The 18,856-nt window shown below is 33.9% G+C and overlaps 2 protein-coding genes across 2 annotated transcripts; one reads left to right on the top strand and one right to left on the bottom strand.

Moving 5' to 3' along the window:
* The first annotated feature begins 2,890 nt into the window (after positions 1–2,890).
* LOC128191651 (MORN repeat-containing protein 5-like) lies at positions 2,891–5,427 on the top strand. Its single transcript, XM_052863832.1, has 5 exons — positions 2,891–2,979; positions 4,140–4,287; positions 4,581–4,692; positions 4,798–4,929; positions 5,235–5,427. Exons 1-5 carry the CDS (start codon positions 2,933–2,935, stop codon positions 5,315–5,317), a joined length of 522 nt encoding a protein of 173 aa, XP_052719792.1. The 5' UTR covers positions 2,891–2,932; the 3' UTR covers positions 5,318–5,427.
* A 316-nt stretch (positions 5,428–5,743) lies between these two features.
* Positions 5,744–10,849, bottom strand: LOC128191646 (geranylgeranyl transferase type-2 subunit beta-like). The gene is made up of 8 exons (XM_052863830.1): positions 10,689–10,849; positions 9,925–10,032; positions 9,445–9,642; positions 9,122–9,227; positions 8,741–8,793; positions 8,429–8,651; positions 8,113–8,201; positions 5,744–6,688 (listed from the first exon to the last, which is right to left on the bottom strand). Exons 1-8 carry the CDS (start codon positions 10,689–10,691, stop codon positions 6,476–6,478), a joined length of 993 nt encoding a protein of 330 aa, XP_052719790.1. The 5' UTR covers positions 10,692–10,849; the 3' UTR covers positions 5,744–6,475.
* Between the last annotated feature and the right edge of the window lie 8,007 nt (positions 10,850–18,856).

Genomic DNA, 18,856 nt, shown 5'->3' with positions numbered 1-18,856 from the left:
CTCAACTTTACTCTGATTCACCTGGACACTGTGGAAATCCCTCTTTTACACTGACCACTCAAATATCTGTGTTTCAGTATCAACATACCCTCATCCCAGATAATATTTCGTTTTATTTTTAGAGAAAAGTATTATTTGTTTTTATCATAAAAATGTTTTTATTTTATTTACAATGAATAAGACAATTCTCCGTATTTTTATTCAAACATCAAAATATCATCGTTTTCCTTTAAGATAACATAAAACACATTCAAAATTTTGGTTGCCATTGATACATTTCTGTGGCTCTTACAGAATGGTCTGTTAAATCGATTTTGCCCCAAAACGAATACTTGCTTGTTTCTCTCAGGTTCATATTGGGCCTTGTAACATTGTATTTCTTATATGAGCTTGCGTGGGATTTAGAAAAATAAGTGTTATGTAATAATACCAATAAACTGAACTGATAAAAAGTCTAGCCAGAATTCAAGCGAGATTTATATCAATCAGCAATTCCAATAGTCGCTTAATCTGACTTCTACTCTTCATCTCTGGCGAATTTGGTTAACACTGTTCGGTGCAAGATATGTTAAATATTTTAACTGAAAATGGTTCCTATTCATCCAAAGTGTGTTTATGGCACCTTTTGTCAAAGGTAAAAAAAAAAAGGAAATGGACAATCGTCACCCAATCCGTAGTCTTCTTTGAAGTCGGAAAATGAAATGACAGCAAAAATTATACAATCTCTATTCGAGATTGATAGCAAAAGCCCATAGTCCCTATCGTAATAGTTGATAGTATTCTCTTCATCATCTACTTTTTGACGTCTTTTGAAGTCCGACAATGCAACTTTCCGAGGAACAGCATTATACAATGCTGATGGTAAAAAGTGTAGACTTTTTTCGTCTTTCAGAAACCTAATTAACCAGAAACGAATTCTCTTGGGAGTTTATTACGTAATACAAAACATGGCGAATCCATAATCAAATTAGATCTAATTTAATTGAATTTTCTGGTACATGTTTTTTTCAGTCCAAGATTTTGCAAATATTTTACCTCAAAATATTGAAAACACGAATCCCCTGAGCAGAACTTTAAAAACTGGAACTTCAAAATCGAATTAAAAGAATGTGTATTAACAAAATTGCTCTCAATAATTCTTAATCATCTAGCTACATATCAACTGTTTATGAGAACATATTAGAACTGCCAGACGGAACTGATATATCCCTTACTTGGGACGTTCCCAGGCCTTTACGATATGGAACATAGCCGGATCCTCGCTGTAGGACATTAATAGACTTAGAGAGGGCTTTGATATTCAGTATTAATAAGTTTTCACAGGAGATGATCCCATTGCAGTTTCTTGGCCATTGGATCGATCTGCACACTGTGCACCTCGCACAGATAATGGCCAAAACTTGTTATTCGGGGGCCCGCATTGGCGTGAGTGTTGGCCTTTCTCTTGGCAATGCTTGTGAGTACCCCTGTCTGCCTAACATCAATATTCCGCTGTCTAGAGATCCCGTACATGCTGACTTAGCATGTAGTTGAGTCCGCCTGTTCTGGAAAATGTAATCACAAACTTATTTGATTTCGACAAACGCGTCTAGATTCAATATCCGCCAAGAAACCGGGCCCCGGAGATCACAGAGCGTATACAGGGCAAGCTGATTTGTTCTATAAATATGCAACAGATATTCGGTGGAAGTGAGAGACATAGTAAAACATAGTGTACTGGGGACGCAGATCTCACAAATAGCTGTCAATTAAAACACACCGGCCATTGCTGTCAAAGTTACAACGAACTCAAAACTTAAAAATACATGTACGAATTAAACTTTATTTTCAATTTTAAGATAATTGATAGGAGATCGCTATCACATTTGATTACTTTTTGCTGATTCAATTAATTGACAAGTTTTTAAAGTTTATTTTATATGCATGAGTATAATGTGTATCCATATTTGAGGGTTGGCAAAGGCACAAATACATCTTTAAGAACTCCCATATATATACGTGCGCATGGATAGTACCGTATGCACAAAAACTATTAAGAATAGGAAGTACCTTTTTATTTGCATTAAAAATGTATTTTTACGATAATTACAACGTCTGTAATGCATTGTGTAATACCGTGACAGCCGAATATTCAACTTGGAAAAAATCCTCTGGAGATAGATTTTATCATAAAATACATTGAAAACTATATAATCATTGTTGAAATTCACTTTGGTGCATAAAGAAAAAAAACTCTACATAATTATAGGTGTATAAACTGTATATGCCATTTGCCGATATAAAACAAATCATGTTAATCAGTTATCATTACATGTTACTTATAAATAAATTGGTAAAAAAATATAGCTTCAAAAGAAGGGTTGCAGCAAGAAATTTTATTTTTTACGTTTTAAGATTCGCATGAAAATGAATCGGAATCAAAGTTGTAAAACTTTTTCAATGAGTTGAGTTTTAAAGCATCAGTTGGTACAAATTTTTATAATAATCTCTGAGGGATTCTTGTAAAATATTAGCCACAGTTTTGGTAACTGTCTTTTCCTCACTGAAATAACTTTTAGAAAGGTGCTGAATTGTCTACTTGATATAAATAGATAAATCAGACTTAAATTAAGCTTTTATAATCTTGGTATTATTCAATCGAACTCTTATGCCCATTTGGGAATATACAGCGCATAGTTTAACATACATGTATTTACTTTTTTTTCCCAGGTGCCAATGCGCCTCGTCGATATTTTTTTTCCATTTAACCTTCGTAAATTTTCGCCTACAACAAATAATTCATCAAAATTGTGTTATCATGTTATTATCGTCAGAATCGTCCCACTTCTTCAAAGTAGCCTATATATTATATTTTTTACAAGCCGGAATTTTTTTCTCCGATCGTTTAAGTTCCATTATTATCTGGTTTCTCTTGACAACAAATAGCGGCAATATGGAGTACACTGGAAGTAAATATGCTGGCGATTACAAGAATGGAAGGTATTATTAAAAAAAACTTGTCTTGACAAATGACACACAGAGAGAAAAAAGTCATAGCGATAATATAATAATCGAAAATAATTCCTTGTTGTCCAAAAATCGGTTTTAAAGTCTTTGCCAATTTGTAGTACGTACTGGCCGAATTTGCTCTATAGCCTATGTTGACCAACATGCAAATAAAGGTATTTGTAATAGTTTATGACGATGAAACTAACATAAGATTAGTTCATACACGGATGTCACTATTGAATTCAATTTTAATAGTTACTGGTTTTGCCATAGACACCCCTTCCCTTTTAAAAATAAAATTTGGAACCCGTCAGGAAAAAGAGAGATACCAAATTTATTAAGATGGGAAGCAACAATGCCTATACAAAGCAATCCAAAAAACTATTTTTGAAATGGAATGTTGATTTAATCGGGGACATTTATGTAAATGTACTTAGTTCATATATCTCTCTGGACAGTATTCTCTTTTGAGAAGTGGATGTAGGCTATGCCTGTCCATGCACTTCTCAAAAGAGAATACTTGGACAGGATTGATATAAAACTTGGATGACTACCACTATACTATTGTCAGTCCCATTAATTTATGCAGCACATTTTTTAATTATTCGATATTTAAAAGTACCTCAGGGTTCAAATAGTCTCCATTAAATAGTATGAAAAAACTCCCGAGGTTTCTCCTTTGAAACGCCTCCTCTAGCTTGTCTAGATTAGGTTTCAAATCTTTCAATATACAGCTAAAAATAAAAATTCTACAGGGATTTGTATTGCAATTGAGATGAAAGTAACCAGATAAAAGTGCTGAAAAATTGTGCAAGGTATTCTGAGTGACTGCTGAATGGAGAAAATATGTCAACATTTCCTATTATAAATCTTCGTATAAAATCTGTTTTTGTTCCTGTGAATTTTACATGTATACAAGTGAAAAAGAATAATGTGACAATGAAGATATCTTGGATATTTTCCCTTTTATCAATTTCAATTGCATTTCTTTCACATGTATGTGTATTTTTATTAAATATCGTTCAAATGTACTGCATAAACTCAAGTTCCAAATGTAAAACTTGATTCTTAATTACAGTGTAGCCCTGTTTGTTGGTAAATTATTGTATAAAAAAAATACATGCAGAATTTAAAGTTTTTCTGCATTTCAGAATGGAAGGGAAGGGAAAATATGAATTCCCAACAGAAACAAAATATGAAGGTGACATGAAAGATGGAATGTTTCATGGGAAAGGAACATTATTTTTTCCTAATGGTAGTAAATATGATGCTACCTGGGAAAATGGTATTGCAGTGGAGGTAAATGATTATGTTAATTCTAAAATTGTTGCAATGTGTAAAAACATAGTGGTATTAATAAAGAAAATTTGTTTATACAAATATTTGTCAGGGTTGTCTCTAAGACCCGGGAGGCGGGGAATTTCCCTGCCTAAAGTGACGTAATTACCCGGCTATTATTGCATTTCAAACACAATCTAGCTATAAGCTAGACCTCCAGACCCCCTTCTACTTTTTTATTTCTCCCTTCTACTTCAATTTTTAGAGACAACCCTGATTTGTAAAGCATTAGATTTCCTTTGATGTATTTATAGGGAAAATACACATTTGCTGATGGATTAGCATATGAAGAAGAAAACTGGGAATATTGTGATGGCTATGACAGACGATTTTACACTGAAATATGCAAAGGTTTAAAACCGGCAGGTACGTGTCAAAGTATTTTTAAGATGACAAGAAAAAGCTCATGATGATCATAAAGATTAAAGACTGCTTTCACCGTTTTGTATTCATTTTTATTAAATTTAACAGGCAGGTCACAACTAACAAACCGTGTTCCACCTCGGGAAATCCCTGAAGGCTGCTATGATTGTGGAGATGGATTTTACAATCCCAAAACTAGAGTGGTTGTAGATTACAACCATAAGTTCCTCAGGAATGCAGGTCAGTACATTAAAAGCCCCATTATGAACATTGTCGATAGTTGTACTGTCTCTCCAAGTTGTACTCCCTCTCCAACAATGGATTTCTCCTTGGCTGCAGTAACGATCATAGCAGCTACTATTGCTCTGCTAGGTAATATATCTAGGCTGTATTGAAAGCACAAAATAAATTAATGCTTGTTATTGCTACCTTAACTTATAATTAATAGCTGATAGGTAGAGCTTGGGAGCTGCTACCATCGTGACTGTAGCCCTGATTTTTTGTTTTCATTTTTGACTGAAGTGGCTAATCTCTATGATTTGCAGATGATGATGAACATGACTGGATCGTTAAAACATGTCGGAAAGGCTGGGATGAGTATGTTGGATTTAAGAAGTCAGCTGCTTAATTGTTTTGTTCTATGTATATAATGACATCACATTTTTATGTACAGATTGATCATATTTTGTAAATATATTTTTTATTGTCGATATCATTTGTATAAATTCATGTTTACTCCACTACATTTGTTCTTCTTTTTTGATAAATTATCCCCTTGTCGAATACTGTGGAATTATTCATAGTATATTATTCCCTTATTTTCTATTTTAATGAGTACTCTGAAGTAAAATTTTGCCAAATTGGACTTGAATAAGGGTACCAAAAGTTAAACATCCAAATGTCAGCCTAATTGTTTTACGTATATCAAAAGTGAAAGCAAGGGTTCCAAAAAAAGAAATGCATGGAATTATCATTACTGAAAGATTTACATTTAGAAAACAGTTTGCATGAGCCATACCCTTCATCTGTACAATTACGACAGTACATGAACATATATTTGATTAAAACATTTATTAATATTTGCTATAACACCAAGAGAACAAAATAACATAACATCAAAATGGACATGTGATAATTAATGTTAAACTACTTGCATATGTTTAAAATAGATCAATAATAACATTTTTAACTTGAATTTATCCAACAATATCAAAAGCTATTTTTTGTCCTGACACTAAATGAAGTGCTACAAGAGCAAGCTGAGCGCTGCAGTTGTATGTAGATGATAAGGTATGCTGTGTTCCTTTGTTACATGATTTGGATGAGGATTAGACTTGGAAATTACATTGAAACCATATTGTGCCCATAGTTTAACATTACTGCTGGCTCAAGTATATAGCATTTCATAATTACTTAGTATCCATTTTGTTTATTTCCTTAAACAGTGAAATGTAGATCATTCAAGGTAAGTAACTCTGACACATTTCTGAAAAAAACAACTGGGACTACAAAACATGCTGTTCTTGCAGTAAGTTGGCAAGAGGATAGTCTTTAACAAACACAAAATGAAGCTACCTTATACATCAGACTGCATGCAAATTTCATTCATCCATTCTATTACTCTTTTCTTCAGTTCCTTCCAATCATTCATTAAAAAAGGCAGGATGTTTTTTTTTTAAGTCTATCCCCCTGACAACCATCTTGATCCTTTGTACGCTTGCTGACTAGACTGACAGCAGTATCACAGAAAGTGCTCCTAGCTGACCCTGAATATCAGTGACCATTCCTACAATAGTTCAACTCTTATGCCTGCTCTCTGAATGACCTCCTCTGACATACAAAACACTGGATTCACAGGCTTGATCCGGTCCTCCCCCAGCAAGGACAGACCTGCGATCCCAAATAGGGTGTGGAAGGGATCAACCATATCCCCGGGCCGGTCAGCGAACCCTCCAGTCTCCTCATCCTGACTGGCCAGAATGAACTGTATAAGTTTGTCCTGAAAACAGTCATAGAGTACCACATGAACATAAATGGTTACTGATATTAACAACAAGTTAGTATTCTTGAAGTCACTTGTCACATTTTAATTACTAACACAAAGAGGTATAGCACACTTAATTTACGATTTGGCCTCAAATATAGCCTTTTGCAAACATCAGACATTTTTCTATATTGTACAATATTTAGTTAAAATATATTCAAAGAAATGCAAATTACACAATCACCATGCTCTAAGAGTCTTAGTTATCTTACACAACATCATTAAAATATTCATGTTTTGTTAGGGATATATACACCCCTGCGAATGTGTTCGGAATGTTTTCTTTATCGTTGCTAAGTATGTAATAAATCCAGAGGTGCTCGAATGAAAGCTCACGAGACTTCACCAAGATTTGTTCAGTTCCTGTGAAATTTCGAGCGGAAGTATAAGTGTTCGGATTATATTCTCAAAATACGTAAGTACTGGTCGTTTTTCATATCGTATCCTACTTTGGTTTATGTTAAAACATGAAATTCTTTTAATAAGTTCGTCTTATTTCACCATTTAGGGGTTTTTTATATTAAACGATAATATTCAGAACAGAGTTATCGTTCGTGTTCAACCACGTGTTGTGTGGTTGAAAATATAAACATTGCGTGCCTTAATAAAATCATTTCCATGTTTGATGCTTGTGGTGTGCAATACCATGTTTTAAAAAAAATAATGGATGTCTGTTTTGCATAAAAACTTAGTATATCGAGTCATTTTCAAGGAACATTCTGCATAAAATTGTATAGTCTGTTTCACTATTGATGCTATTACTAGGACAGGCGTGGATCGAAAATTAATCCTTAGGGGGGATCTCTACTTTGCATGTTAATTGTTGCAACAGCTGACAAAAACTATTTTTTGTATTGTCACATTTATTTCTAGAACACATTTTATTCACCAATTAATAAAGATAAAGTTCAAAATCAATAAACCTCTAGATTTAATATCTGACTACTATAGTACCTATAGATTCTATGAACTAGACTATAAACACGAGGTACGATTTTTACTGCGAAACTGAAAGGGTCAAATAAAACCACGTGGTCTAAAATTTAAATAACAATAACATTCGCAGGGGTGATATAGGAAAGTAGTTAGTATACGATAAAAAAAATGGATATTTGACTATTTGAACCACTCTAAACCAAAGACATCTATGTTCTACAGGTATTGTAGAACACGTTTACATTGAATTAGTTTTGGTTTAAGATGGTCTTTGTACTGAAAATTAGACAAATATTTCAATTAGTGTCTTTTCTAATACAATCATGTTTACAGCCATATATATTGAAAATGCATCTGTTGAAAATGTTAGATGTGTGGCTTAGTAGTAATGCAGAGGTCTTTTTGATTTTGTGGTCTTTTAATTTTTAATATAATGAACATACCTTGTCTATCCAGTGAAGTTTCCCAATAATCTTCAAGGAAGCTAGCACCCACCATGAGTAGCAAACATCTGGTAATTTTTCAGGACGCCCTGTCAAAAATACACAGTCATGATTTTAATTGTCCCTGTACATGTAAAAACAAAACCTCCACTTAATACATAAACGGTACAAAGATTTACTCTATTATTTCCCAGATTATAAATAAACCAATATTTTCAAAGTACAGAACAGAACTACAGAATCATGTAAATATACCAAACAAAGTACAGAACAGATCTACAGAGTCATATAAATATACCAAACAATTGGATTTTACCATTAAGGCCCCCAGAGGGAAGTTGTCTTTCACACAGCCACCATCCCAGTAAGTCTGCGTTCACATGATGCAGGCGGCCAGTGATTGCCAGCATTCCCACGCAGCAGTAGACTTGTCCAGAGTGAGTCTCACTCCCTGGGCGACAACCGAACCCTCCATCAAAGTTCATACAGGTCAGTACAAACTCCACTGCCCGGTCCACATCAATGGCATTCAGCTTATTCTAAAACACACTTCAACAGGTATAGCTTAAATCGGCACTAATTGTGAACATGTAGGATACGGAGAAACAGTAACACCAGAATTGCTTACCAGTAAAGCTAAACATGCGATAGCACAAAATGAGAAACGGGTGTCAACTTCACCTACAAAAGAAAATTAAAGGAGCTACAGCTAAAACTTAAATATTGAAACAACCTAACATACATGTATTTTATTCTTTACATCGAATAAGAATAGAGACTATCTGGGAACATTAAACAATGAAATCTGTCTAACTTCATATGTTCTCTGAAGAAAGACTGCATCAAAATAGCTTTTTTTAGAGGACACTATCAAAATTATACATATCTTAATTAAATTATAAAATTTGGACTCTGATCTCAATATCACCTGGTATACAGGTGCTGGGCTAGGCAGGATTCTATTACATGTATTGTTCAATGCAAAATACAACAGTAATAAGTAGTGTACCCCATTTATCTCCATAAAAACTGCCATCTTCCTGTTGAAGTGAGACCACAAATTCCACCACTTTTTCTGTGTTCACCATATCTAATGCATCGTACATTGTCAGGATCTACAATTCAGTATTCGTACTCAGTATGTGACCAATTAAATAAATAAACATTCATTTAATACCATAAAATTCTTAATATTCTTGTTGGCGATGCCACATTGGAAAGAATACAGGTGCATGACAGTCTTAAAATTCAAATTTATGCCACCTGTGCAAGATAGGTTAAAGGGAGATAACAAAATAATACACATCCAAAAATTTATCAGTGGCTCTGTACCTGTATTGCACTCAGCGTGTACAGGAGGTGGGGGTCATGACCTATGCTGGCACTCACACCCCCACACTCATGCTGACATTGCTGGATAAACCTGAGCACCTCCTCTTTGTTCATTCGATCCACCTGTTTCATCAGGTCCATGGCCGTCAGTCCCCAGTACATACCACTCATCCGTAGGTACTCTGTTATACAGTACTCCTACAAACGGGAAACTCAGTGTCAGATATATCAACTAACTGTCAAATAACGTAAGTCTGGTTCTGCAAAACTTCATGCACTTAAGCCAGGGTCCAAAGCTATTAAACATTTGGCTTGGATAATAAATCTCTTATGAAAGACATTTTTAAAATATTAATGAGGAACAACTAAACTGAATAATAAAATCATATTCCCAGATTGTGCTATATCATAGAATTTGCTCTTGCAGTTAGATGGTATAATTCTATATCAAATATATACATTGAGAATTAGCAGACTTACATAGTCATCCTTTTTTGCACCATATGCTGCTATGTAATCAGCATGTTTCTGCAGCAGAAGAGTCTTCTGTGCATTGTCTGGAATCACAATGTCCTTTACAGGGGTACCCTAGAATATTAATATAATATTACATTAACAGAGTACCTCAAATATTAAATAAAATGATAAGAGCAACTCTATTCTATGCTAAAGGGTATTTGAAGACCTTACAAACAAGGTGTTTTGAATATAGGTTTTCAGCTATGAGCAAAAAAATTAAATCAACTGTAGTAACTCTGGTAAATCTAAATTTAGCAGACAATTGTTAACAGACAATTGAATGTAGATTAAAGGAAGAAGAAATTAATGAATGAAATTTTAACATAATTTAGATAGTGTACGTGTATGCTGTCATGTTTGTACTTGCACTAGCTAGTGGCTTTACCCTTTAGATCAGTCGGTACTCTGTAGAGCGTTTTTACTGAGCATTCTAAGTACTATTATTAAAGTCCTTGACGCAAAAATTTGCCTGGCCTAGTAAAAATAAAGGAATTATCCCAACTAAGAATCACAACAAAATATTAAGGATGCAAGAGTGGAAAAATAATGTTGGTAAATTCATACTGCTTTTTAATACGAGTTAAAAGGCTAGCTTGGTATGTGAAAATTGAAGTAACACCAGAGACATAAATAACATGTTATTTATGTCTCTGGTAACACCAAACAATTAACAACATTACAAATTGAGTAGCTGTTGCCTAAATCAATGAAATCAATATTACTACCATTGAATCAATAGCTGACGACTTTCTCCTGAAAACTCAGTATCACCAGTTTGTACGAAAAAGAACTCTAAACGTTGGTGGGGCGGTACATTGTTATTGCTTTTGACACAAATTCTATTCGATGGGCGCCTCCATATTAGAATTACCCGGATGTACAACTAAAAAATAAACCTACTGCGTTCCGGAAAAGTGTAAGATTTGAGGTCGGTAATTTCAGTATAGTACACGTAATGACGTATATGTAAGTACATAACTTTTGATGTTGCAATATTTATCATTGGTTATCTTTGGCTGATACGACTGAAGTTTCCTTCTGTTTCACGCTATAAATACACACACTGCCATGGTACTGGTCAATGTAGCATTACATATATGGCAAGAAAATAGGACTGTGTTTTGAGGTGATACTTTTGTACCCTAGGGTACACTCCTATATCTTTAAGGAGAAAAAGGGTTACAAAGAGGGTACAATGTAAAAGCATTGGAAAATGAAAGTAGCAAATTATTTAAGATACTTGTAAGTCACTAAGGTACAGAGGGTACAGAGGGTACAATGGTAACATAATGACTGAATGCCACAGACTAAGTAGCCTACATTTGATTCAATCTTTATTTCCTCTTTACAGTTTTTCAAATTGATATTATTTGTTGTGAATAATATAAAACTTGATATTAATTTTAATTTATTTTTAAGTGGGTCAGTTCTCTTTATTTGATATAATTAAAAGTTTTTCTTGAACCTAAATTGTCTATGAAGTCATATCCTTACATAACAATCATGATTTTTTATATTAATTCATATATACCTATGTTATAAACAGAAATATGAGGCTCTATATTTGGGCTAGTACACCCAATGATTATTGAAATCAATTAGTAGTAGGAATACTGTAGGTGCATGTTTTTCTCTTTTTGAAATATGTACAAAATCTGTACGTAAATATAGAAATATTCATTTCTTATGACATGTATATTGCAGGCTTATTCACATCTTTTGGTAAACCAATTTTGAATGGTAATTCCAGGGACATAAATAATGTTATTTATGTCCCTGGTAATTCATATAAAAGATTTGCTTGGCAATGTGTTTAAAAATTACTGCTGATCTATATTGGAACATCCCTTACCTGAGACAGTTAGATAAAATAATCCCGGGTAAATTCATAATTAAGGTCATTTCCATGAGTTTTTCATGATAAACTGTGAGGTCAGTAGCTTTTTTTTTAAAAGGGCTGATATCCTGAGAGAATATAAACATTTCACTTAGACATGCTTCTCAACAAGTGAAATATCTACATTTATTTTGCATGCAGGTGTTGTCAACAATATGTCTTTGAAGTTTGTATAAAAAAAAGGTGTGAAACTGAGAGTCCTTGCAAATAACATTGAATAGAGTTACACAGGTAAACCATACACGTTGGAAGGTCCTTGAGGTGTGAAATGATTAACCCCTTGCAATCAACATAGGACATGTATATACAAGGACATGTATAGTTGGTGTCTTCCCACTTAGCCAAAATTCTGAAATTTACACAGGTGACTGGTTTTGGCTAGGTGGGAATGGTGCACAGGTGGTTAGGGAAGGGAGAGAACAAAAGAAATTAATTACAGGTGACCTAGAGTCCGTTTTAGAATGACCACAAGTGCTTTGAGAAAATTTTTGATTTTTTCTTTATGTGGGAATAAACTGTATAGTTACAGGCCAAATTAAACTTGTATTCCAGAAAAGTGCAAACACTTAACATGCTTTCTAAAGAAAAGTATATATATAAACATTCACAATATTTAGCTAAAGAAAAACCTTTTTTCATATGTTATGTACAACACTAATTTTTTTTATAATTGAATATTTTTTTCAAATGGAAAAGGACATATTACCTAGATTCCATGTTTGCAATTAAATTAAATTATAACAAGTGACATCATATCTAACTGTTCTTAAGTAAAATGTTGGCATAATTATATGATTGCTCTCTAGTGGCAGTATATGTACACCACGAAGTACTTAATTAAATTAAAGCAATAAAATTATTTTAAATCGTAATGAAGATCATCCCTTGTTGGCCTAGATATATATTGTTTTTACTTTGCAAATTGTAATGAATTATCATCAGCATTATAAATTCAAAGTCGGAAAACTGATCTCATATTTTATTTTATACGAGCAATGGAAAAATATGTTTAACCTGTTTGCTATAGCTAAGTATACATGTAACTATATTTTGAATAAGCACCTTGCCATGCACCTGGGTACAGGACACACCTGTTGTGTATATCTTGTATATTCTGTGTTAGTTCCATGGTTTTTTCTCCAGGTGAACAAACAATAGATTTTAATTAGATATACACAAACATATAAAAATGTCTAGACACACAAGCAGTAAAATTTTATCATGGGAAATAGTGACTTTTTACATACATGCATTTTTTTCCACAGACCTCAAGTCTAGAAGATTTAGCATCTAAAATCAGTATCTAGAGATGATTAAAATTGAGAAACAAAATGCATTAATAGAGCCATAACTTGAATATTACATTAAATCATTTTATACTAATACTAATTCTTTTTTTTAAAATTTGAACAATATCGAATTATGTACATAACAGGATTGGGCCATAGGCACTCTGAAATTTTATTTTTAAATTTGTTTTTAAATAAGATTTTTCCTAAGACACATAATATAAAGATATATTTAATAGTTTTATTTGTAATGTTAATGCATGTTCAGAGTAACAAGCACCAATTTTGTTTTTTACTGATCAATAAATCTTATTTCTGAGCACATTGTGTATACAAATAAATTCATTAAAGACATTTTACTTTAATGATAGTGTCATGTTACTACTCGTCTGGTTAGTGCCTCTGATATTCTTTTAAACACCATCACCAGCTCTGTAAAGTGACCTAACTACCTAACTAGTGTATAGATTCTGTGCATGTTAAAATGGTAACACTTGCACATAAGCCCATTTCACAACGATACCCTAATATGATGATATGACATTTCATAATTTAAGATGAATTTAAGATAAGTTATAACTCAAAGGCGTCAGAACCCGGGGGGGGGGGGGGGCTTAGCCCTTCCCCCCCCCCCCCCCCCACTTTTTTTGCAAAGTTAGACCTAACCATCAGGCACATAGCATCATAGAGGGTTCATACCCCGCAGCAAAAATAATTGTTCCTAAATTTACCTGAAAAGATGGAAATATTGAGAAGTTGGAGTCATAAGTATACTAGCGGATTAGGGTTTTCATTTTTGGGAATCAGGTTTTTTTTCCCTTTTTTTTGCTTGTCTAGATTTCTGAGGATTAGTCTAGCCTGCCCCCCCCCCCCCTTTTCAATTTGCTTCCGACACCACAGTGACTGTAACTGAATTTGGATATGTTTCGAAGATTTGCTTTTTGGGCACTGACATCATAATTAAACTCATATTTATTGAGCTAGGTCCTGCTTATGTCAAATTTCTAAGTTTAAATTTGTATGTACCCATCCAGTAAATTCTTTTTTCATTTGATATATACTGTAAATTAAGACTTTCAAAGTGAATTAATGTAAAACTTAATAAACATTTGAAGAGTAAAACCTGTAAATAATGTGCAGTGTCTACATTCAATGACATCTTGATGTACATTATGTGTAGAAGATTTTACATTTACATTATTGCATGCCGGTACATGAGTATTCAGATAAAGAAATCAAATTTATTTGATATAGAGAGATCGAATCCTACTCCTAAGGTATTTGGTGTCACATTTCTATTTCAAATATAATTCTGAAAACAATGTTAACATTCACTAGCTAGGATGTATGATATCAACTGCCTAAATCAATTGATTAAAAACATTTAAATTGTCGCAGCTACATGTTTATTTTTAGTCTAGTACATTTTTTGTCTACTTCTTGGTCCATTTAAATAGTCTGTGTTAACTATAATAATTAAGTTCTTATTCCTATATTAAAAAGGCAAATTAGACAATTTAGACTTAAAGGTAGGCCTAGGTGGAATAGAACTTTTGAAATATTACCTCAATGTAAGCATTTTTTCTTTTGGTATGGTTTACATCAAAGATGGGGGTGTTTTAGGCAAAAAGAAAACGACACAACCAAATACACCTGATAGAAGAATCTAGGATGAATTACAATAATTCTGAATGGAACAGCTAGCATTCCTTTGAAGGATCTAGCATTTGATACTCTTAAATCAAATTAAGAGAGCCAGGATTCTTTTATAGGTGGTACCAATTATAAATCCGTAGTCTCTGACCTACATCACCCCCACCCCTACCCCCTAAGACCAAACTTCTTCAGCATATGCTCTATAGTTATGGTCTTACAAAAGATGGTGAAGAAAATATCGAGATTTATTTCTCCAAGAAAAATCATATATTTTACGAGGACTTTTTTAGGGGAAAATAAATCTTCATATTTCCTGATTCAGAAAATTCATGCAATAAACCTTTTATAATCATACAAGTATTCCTATTCCTATATGTAAAAAAAAACAAACCCTATTGTGGCCCCATATATCCTACCCCCCGTGATCATATTATTCTACATTACCCAAAGATCCTACCACACAAGTTACAGCTTTTCTGCCCAATTGGTTTTTGAGAAGATTGTTAAAGACTTTTCTCTATATATTCCTATCATGTTAAAATTTGACCCCCATTGTGGCCCAACCGTATCCCTGAAGTATATTTTTGCAGTAGCCAAATGATCTACTAGAATATGATTGGGGATGTCATTTTGATGGGGATCTGAACATGCAGTTTTCAAGATATTTGGTATTTTCCTGTTTCATGCAGGGTTTTCTGCATTTCTGAGGGATGAAGGCCAAAACTGAGGGCCAAAGGGCAATAAGGGGTACGCGGTTGCTCCCTCACAGTTTTCAGGTATTTTCTTGTTTCATGGGGTCACAAAAATCCCACAGGGTCATGGCCTACATTATATTGATGAATCATAATACATTCTGAATCTCGAAAACACATGTGATGTACACCAGGTGAAACCCATCTAGCCTAAAGAGCCGAGGCAAGTTCAACAGAGCTAGGGCTCGCCAAAATTTGGGTTGTGGGTGTAGGGAATTTTTGTGAGAGCTTGCGAGTGCTTGCTCTGTTGAACATGTCTCTGGGTAAAACTAGTACCCGATGATGTTGACGTGCAAAAGCAAATAAAGTGCTTAGTTAGTAATAATTATATAAACCATACCGTCTATGACATAAAATGTGATTATTATTGATTAAATTGATTTAAAATTTACATGCCAACGGTCAACCTCAGTTTGCACATGAATGAAAGGTGAAAAATGTGTATATCATTCTTTATGAAAATCATGATTTTCAAAAACTACCAGAAATAGCACGTGGCCTTTTTTGACTAAAACTGCTACAAGATAGTGTTATTTAGGGGTGAACACTTGGTGTGGGTATTGCCGTTTAATGACAACATATACTGATCTAGTTCCATTTCAAATGAGAATAAGGGTTTATGAAACATTCCTCCAGAGTTTTGCCAAGTTTTTTTAAACATAATATACTTACGGTAATTTACATTGTACATTTAGAATTTGTTTCACACGCATAGTCAAAAGCGTGATCTGCATGGAGTCACAGAGCTGAGAACTTCAAAACTTTAATAAAGTTTTCCCAAAGAGTTGTCACAAGCATTTCTTACACAAAGGGCAATAACTGTGTAAACTCTGGGAGTTTTCAGACTTGCGTCTTTTGGTGCCATAACTGCTAGTAGACAATTTAATAAAAACATAAAATAAGACTTGTTCCATTAAGTCTAATAACATAAAAGCTATCCTGAGTCAAATGTAAAAAGCAAAAATTACTAAAGAATTCTTTCATCTAAAGGGCCTTTAGGATTGAATGTAAGGTTTTACACAGAGAGAGAGAGAGAGAGAGAGAGAGAGAGAGAGAGAGAGAGAGAGAGAGAATTTACACAAAGAGAGAGAGAGAGAGAGGGTTAAGAGAGAGAGACTTTACAGAGGTATCCAAGTGTACCCTTTGTACCCATTGTACCCTTTCCTTCAGCTCATTTATTTGATTTTTTAACTTAGACTAAAATAAAGACTCCTTAACCCTTGTGTCACTTTCTGATAGTGTTGTAACCTACCCTGTATCCAAGTGTACCCTTTGCACCCACTGTACCCTTTCCTCCAGCTCATATATTTGATTTTTTAACTTAGACTAAAATAAAGACTTCTTAAGCATTGTATCGCTTTCTCATAGAGTTGTAACCTACCCTGTATCCAAGTGTACCCTTTGTACCCATTGTACCCTTTCCTTCAGCTCATTTATTTGATTTTTTAACTTAGGCTAAAATAAAGACATTTTAAGCCTTGTATCACTTTCTAATAGTGTTGTAACCTACCCTGTATCCAAGTGTACCCTTTGTACCCATTGTACCCTTTCCTCCAGCTCATATATTTGATTTTTTAACTTAGACTAAAAAAAGACTTCTTAAGCCTTGTATCACTTTCTAATAGTGTTGTAACCCACCATGTATCCAAGTGTACCCTTTGTACCCACTGTACCCTTTCCTCCAGCTCATATATTTGATTTTTTAACTAAGACTAAAATAAAGACTTTTTAAGCCTTGTATCACTTTCGAATAGTGTTGTAACACACCATGTATCCAAGTGTACCCTTTGTACCCACTGTACCCTTTCCTCCAGCTCATATATTTGATTTTTTAACTTAGACTAAAATAAAGACTTCTTAAGCCTTGTATCGCTTTCTCATAGAGTTGTAACCTACCCTGTATCCAAGTGTACCCTTTGTACCCACTGTACCCTTTCCTTCAGCTCATATATTTGATTTTTTAACTTAGACTAAAATAAAGACTTTTTAAGCCTTGTATCACTTTCTAATAGTGTTGTAACACACCCTGTATCCAAGTGTACCCTTTGTACCCACTGTACCCTTTCCTCCAGCTCATATATTTGATTTTTTAACTTAGACTAAAATAAAGACTTTTTAAGCCTTGTATCACTTTCTGATAGTGTTGTAACCTACCCTGTATCCAAGTGTACCCTTTGTACCCACTGTACCCTTTCCTCCAGTTCATATATTTGATTTTTTAACTTAGGCTAAAATAAAGACATTTTAAGCCTTGTATCACTTTCTAATAGTGTTGTAACCTACCCTGTATCCAAGTGTACCCTTTGTACCCATTGTACCCTTTCCTCCAGCTCATATATTTGATTTTTTAACTTAGACTAAAAAAAGACTTCTTAAGCCTTGTATCGCTTTCTCATAGAGTTGTAACCTACCCTGTATCCAAGTGTACCCTTTGTACCCATTGTACCCTTTCCTTCAGCTCATTTATTTGATTTTTTAACTTAGACTAAAGTAAAGACTCCTTAACCCTTGTATCACTTTCAAATAGTGTTGTAACCAATCATGTATCCAAGTGTACCCTTTGTACCCACTGTACCCTTTCCTCCAGCTCCTATATTTGATTTTTTAACTTAGACTAAAATAAAGACTTCTTAAGCCTTGTATCGCTTTCTCATAGAGTTGTAACCTACCCTGTATCCAAGTGTACCCTTTGTACCCACTGTACCCTTTCCTTCAGCTCATATATTTGATTTTTTAACTTAGACCTTTTCTATAGCTATTTAAAGTCGATTCTCTAAAATCCTTCCTGACTCCCCTACTTTCAGTTTTAGTAGAAAAATATAGTGTACCCTGTTTGTAACTTTTAACTCATGTTTTATATAGTGGTGTACCCTTGGGTACAAAACTATTACCTTAAAACGCAGTCCTAATTTCTTGCCATATCTATAGCATTATGATCAGCTGTTCCGTGTTATGTAGGAAGAATATAATGAGTGACATAAGTTCGGGGTGATTTTGTCAATACATGCCCTTTATATGATGTGTCAAAGGTATGCACTTGACGCTGTTGAAAAATATCTTTGTTAGTATGTGCAGGTTTGAACATTATTCTCTTTTTTCAAGAGAAGTGGACATTACAGCAGGCTTTTATGCAACAAATCAAGGGCCCTTGGGGGCATATGCATTATAACAATAAAACAACATGATTATAACAAATAATGGATGAAATATATAAATATTGTACTGTTAAGTAAGCATAGTAAGTTACAATGGGAGGTACATTTGATATAACACACATCAAGTTGTCATACATATATGGA

This window comes from Crassostrea angulata, chromosome 7 (assembly GCF_025612915.1).
Source record: "Crassostrea angulata isolate pt1a10 chromosome 7, ASM2561291v2, whole genome shotgun sequence".
NCBI lineage: Eukaryota > Metazoa > Mollusca > Bivalvia > Ostreida > Ostreidae > Magallana > Magallana angulata.
Note: the sequence above shows the minus strand (reverse complement) of the source record. Positions and strands in the feature narration are given on the sequence as shown.

What these genes read in the sequence shown, in the direction of transcription:
- LOC128191651 (XM_052863832.1), top strand. Translation starts at nt 2,933, where the DNA reads ATGGAGTACACTGGAAGTAAATATGCTGGCGATTACAAGAATGGAAG. An exon ending in CAAAGGTTTAAAACCGGCAG is followed by an intron (nt 4,693 to 4,797) that starts GTACGTGTCAAA and finishes TAAATTTAACAG; the next exon opens with GCAGGTCACAACTAACAAAC. An exon ending in TAAGTTCCTCAGGAATGCAG is followed by an intron (nt 4,930 to 5,234) that starts GTCAGTACATTA and finishes TATGATTTGCAG; the next exon opens with ATGATGATGAACATGACTGG.
- LOC128191646 (XM_052863830.1), bottom strand. An exon ending in TTTTTATGGAGATAAATGGG is followed by an intron (nt 8,794 to 9,121) that starts GTACACTACTTA and finishes TTTCTTTTGTAG; the next exon opens with GTGAAGTTGACACCCGTTTC. An exon ending in AACTTCACTGGATAGACAAG is followed by an intron (nt 6,689 to 8,112) that starts GTATGTTCATTA and finishes GACTGTTTTCAG; the next exon opens with GACAAACTTATACAGTTCAT.